A 3,875-nucleotide genomic window follows, 5' to 3' on the forward strand; every position below is an offset into this window, starting at 1 on the left:
AAAGTGTTTAAGACTTACTTGTTTGCCCCACGTCACATAGTTATAATATACCCCTTTTGTTTGATAAATTATCAACATTTTTGTTGTTGATTTTGAATACTTTTTGAGCATTTTGCAATTTTTCTGCTTTAATAATTTTTTATATTTCAATATTTGAATTTAAAGCAAGAAATAATTTTTATTGTGTCCAATCACTAACAGGCTCGTATATGACTGACTAGTAACTTGTTTGCCTTCATCGATATAACTTATATTGGAGTTGACAACCGCTTCATAGGAGGGTAACCACTAGCATAGACGAGTATTTAAGTTTATATCACTGTGATACTTACTCATTTGTCAATCCTATCTACACATAAAGCAATTATCTTGTTGGCTTTTGATATACTCTGTTCATGTGCTAGGATTAGTAAGGATAATTTCTTAATATATTCCAAAGGTCGGATCAATTTCTCAAAATTTCTTAATTTTACTTATCCGACCCCCTCTAAACAGAAGTTCCTTCTAAACGAGAGAATATCTTTTGAAGCTTTTTCTGAAAATATAAATGATTAAATTAATATAATACAAAGTATCTTTGGTAAGTCAAGTGACTTAAATTTTTTTTCTTGAAGAAACTGAAAAAAAAATTCTCTCTATAAAATTGTGACATATAAAAATATTTACAATTTTAAACACAAAAAGATAAAAATAAAAATAAACTTTAAAAAATAGTAAAATAAACTAATCTAAATTAAAAAATTAAAAATAATTTTATTAAAAATTAAAACTTAAAAGTACAAGAGAAAAATAAAATACCAAAAATAAAAATAAATAATAAAATAAAATAAATAACAATAACATTAAAAAAATAAAATAAAATGAAGAAAAACTTAATTTTGAACAAAAAAGATCATGCCCAGAGACTCAACAAGAAACAAAAATCGGGCACGATCAAAGGCTTTTGTAAACAGGTCTGCATAGTTGTCATTTGTGTCAACCCGTTCAATAGTGACAAGTTTTCGGTCATAACAATCACGAATGAAGTGCATTCGGATGTCAATGTGTTTTGTCTTAGAGTGTTGGACCGGGTTTTTGACAATACAAACCGATGCTTCATTATCACACTTAATGGGGGTGTTAAAGAAATTCAAACCGTAATCCAGCAGCTGATGCTGGATCCATATCACTTGTGAACAGCTGGCAAAGGCAGCAATGTATTCTACTTCAGCAGTGGAGGTAGACACGGTGACTTGTTTCTTGCATTACCAAGAGATCAACCTATCACCCAGGAACTGGCATCCTTCCGATGTTGACTTTCGATCAAGATTGCAACCCCCATAATCATTGTCGGTGTAAGCATGAAGCACCATAGGGGAATGTTTAGGATACCAAATACCTAAGAAAGGCTTTCCCTTAAGGTACCGAAAAATACGCTTTACAGTAGTTAAATGGAATTATTTTGGATTACATCGATATCCTGCACACTAACAGACAGAGAACATGATGTCCGGCCTGCTAGTAATGAGATACATCAGGGAGCCGATCATTGATCTATAAAGATATTGATCAACCGGAATTCCCGATGGATATGGAGCAAGCACAGGTCTGGTAGCAATCGGAGTGAGAAAAGGAGTGGAGTCTTTGAACCCAAACTTTTGGACGATGTCTCGAACATATTTTTCTTGATGAATTAAAATTGCGTCCTCCTTTTGTTCAACTTGAAGACCCAAGAAGAAAGTCATCTCTCCTAACGAGCTCATCTGAAACTGGCTTTGCATGACCTCGGCAAACTCTTTACACAATTTATCAGATGTAGATCCAAAGATAATGTCATCAGCATACACTTGGACCAAGATCTGATCACCCTTTACCTTCTTGATTAAGAGCGTTTGATCGATAACTCCTCTTCTATAGCCATTCTTTAGCAAATGTTCAGCTAAGGTAGCATACCAAGCACGGGGTGCCTGGTGAAGGCCATAGAGGGCTTTATCAAGACGGTAAACATATTTTGGGCGATCAGGATTCTCAAAACCTGGTGGTTGCTTCACGTATATCTCCTCCTTCACTTTACCATACAAGAAAGCGGTCTTCACGTCTATTTGATATACACTTTGAAATTCATGTACGATTCATAGGCCAAAAAGAGACAAATTGCCTCGAGCCTAGCCACAAGTGCTTAAGTTTCATCATAATCAAGACCTTCACGTTGAGAGAAACCTTGCACAACCAGTCTTGCTTTGTTTCTTGTAATAACCCTCTATTATCTTTCTTGTTTCTGAAAACTCATCTAGTCCCAATAGGTTTCTTGTTCGGTGGCATCTTGGCCAGTCTCCAAACCTGAATATTCTTGAACTATAATAGATCTTATTGCATAGATTCAACCCACGAGTTTTCTTTCAGGGCTATCTTGCAGTCCTTCGGCTCAACCTGTGAAGTAAAATATGCAAAAAGACATCTGTTTATGGTACCGGATTTACTTCTTGTTTGGATGCCGGCAGATAGGGATCCTATGATGTTCTCTATGGGATGATGTCGATGAATGGGTAACTGACGAATGTCTTCAACAATGGTGACTGGTCCAGCTTAAAGATTTACAGACAGAGTTTCAATGGGATGAAAAATGCGAGGAGCATTTTCAAGAACATCAGAGATTGACTGAATAGAATCAGGTTGATCAACTCTATTCTCTTGAGCAATTTTTTCTTCCCATAGATGTTCACCATAGTGAACCGCAATTGCATCCATGGGAGTTGACGCAGTATTTCCAGAGTCACCAGTAGCATGGTCTTCAGTGGCATGGGCAGCTTGAACTATTTCTTCTTGAGATGGAGGTGTGGCAACATATTCTACCATGCTCGGAGCTACTTGATTTTCAGCCACAGGATCTACTTGGTGTTGTTCCACATTGTCTGCAGACTTAAATGAATCATCTCAATCAGTATCAGATACATCTTCAACTTCTACCATCTCAGTTGAATCAGCGGTTTGAACAGCAAGATTGTCAACAACTTGATATTTACTGGAGGTGGAGGCGGAGGTAGAATTGCAGGTGGTGCTGGTATGTTAAATGGTCCAGTAGAAATATCCACCTCAGACAGGTTGTTGATTAAGGATTGCATCAACAAAATTTCTTGTAAAGAAGATGGAACTTGAATATTTGCAGGTGGTGGAATAGACATGCCGCGAAACTGTTTGAACAAGTACTCATAATCAAACATCCAATCCGGTCCCGTGCGAGCATCAGTAGCATTCAGCTCTTGCCAATCAACATTAAAGGATTCCAATATTAGCTTGGTCTTCTTATTGTAGACTCGATAAGCGGTTTTGTTAGATGCGTACCCAACAAAATATCCCTCATCAGCTTTCTCAACAAACTTAGGATAAGACTAAGCATCGGTATGGAGTAAGGTGAATGGACATCTAAAATCCTTGAAGTAGTTGACTTGCGGCTTCGTCTTGTAGTAGACTTCATAAGGAGTCTTCTTTAGACGCTTGTTAATGAGCACACAGTTCTGAATGAAGCAATCCGCATTGATGGCTTCACCCCAAAAGAATAGAGGAAGCTTGGAGTCTGATAACATTGTTCTTGCAGCTTCAATTAGTGTAACATTCGTTACTTTTTAAACCCAAAAATCCGACCCATTTTAAATTTTTGGTTTTTATTTATAAATATATGTATAAAAACATATTATAATATCCAACTCCATAATAAATACATTCAACATTTGTAATCCCCGATGTGACACCCGACATTTTTAGTTAAATCATGTTGACTGTGTCAGTAAACCCAGTTAGTTCTGTTAACTAAGTTAATGAACTCCCATTGTAAGGCCCCGTTACCGGTAGCCCTACTTTAGTGTTGGATTTACTCATAAACGCAGTTCTAAATATCA

General features: G+C 36.5%; 1 protein-coding gene across 1 annotated transcript; it reads right to left on the minus strand.

The window, feature by feature from the left end:
* Window positions 1-1,466: 1,466 nt before the first annotated feature.
* On the minus strand, window positions 1,467-3,563 carry LOC143628450 (uncharacterized). Its single transcript, XM_077098048.1, has 5 exons — window positions 3,426-3,563; window positions 3,003-3,368; window positions 2,582-2,898; window positions 2,200-2,319; window positions 1,467-2,091 (listed from the first exon to the last, which is right to left on the minus strand). The coding sequence occupies exons 1-5, from the start codon at window positions 3,561-3,563 to the stop codon at window positions 1,467-1,469; spliced, it is 1,566 nt and encodes a 521-aa protein (XP_076954163.1).
* Window positions 3,564-3,875: the final 312 nt, after the last annotated feature.

Source organism: Bidens hawaiensis, unplaced genomic scaffold (assembly GCF_021521415.1).
Source record: "Bidens hawaiensis isolate Kalapana, Puna unplaced genomic scaffold, B.hawaiensis_p1.1 tig00004973_1, whole genome shotgun sequence".
Lineage (NCBI taxonomy): Eukaryota > Viridiplantae > Streptophyta > Magnoliopsida > Asterales > Asteraceae > Bidens > Bidens hawaiensis.

Excerpts from the sequence above, each read along its gene's own strand:
- LOC143628450 (XM_077098048.1), bottom strand. The coding sequence starts at position 3,563 with ATGTTATCAGACTCCAAGCTTCCTCTATTCTTTTGGGGTGAAGCCATC. Across the intron at positions 2,899-3,002 it reads TACCTCCGCCTCCACCTCCA|TCTGCAGACAATGTGGAACA; the intron begins GTAAATATCAAG and ends GATTCATTTAAG. Across the intron at positions 2,320-2,581 it reads TTTCATCCCATTGAAACTCT|GTTTGGAGACTGGCCAAGAT; the intron begins GTCTGTAAATCT and ends AAGAATATTCAG.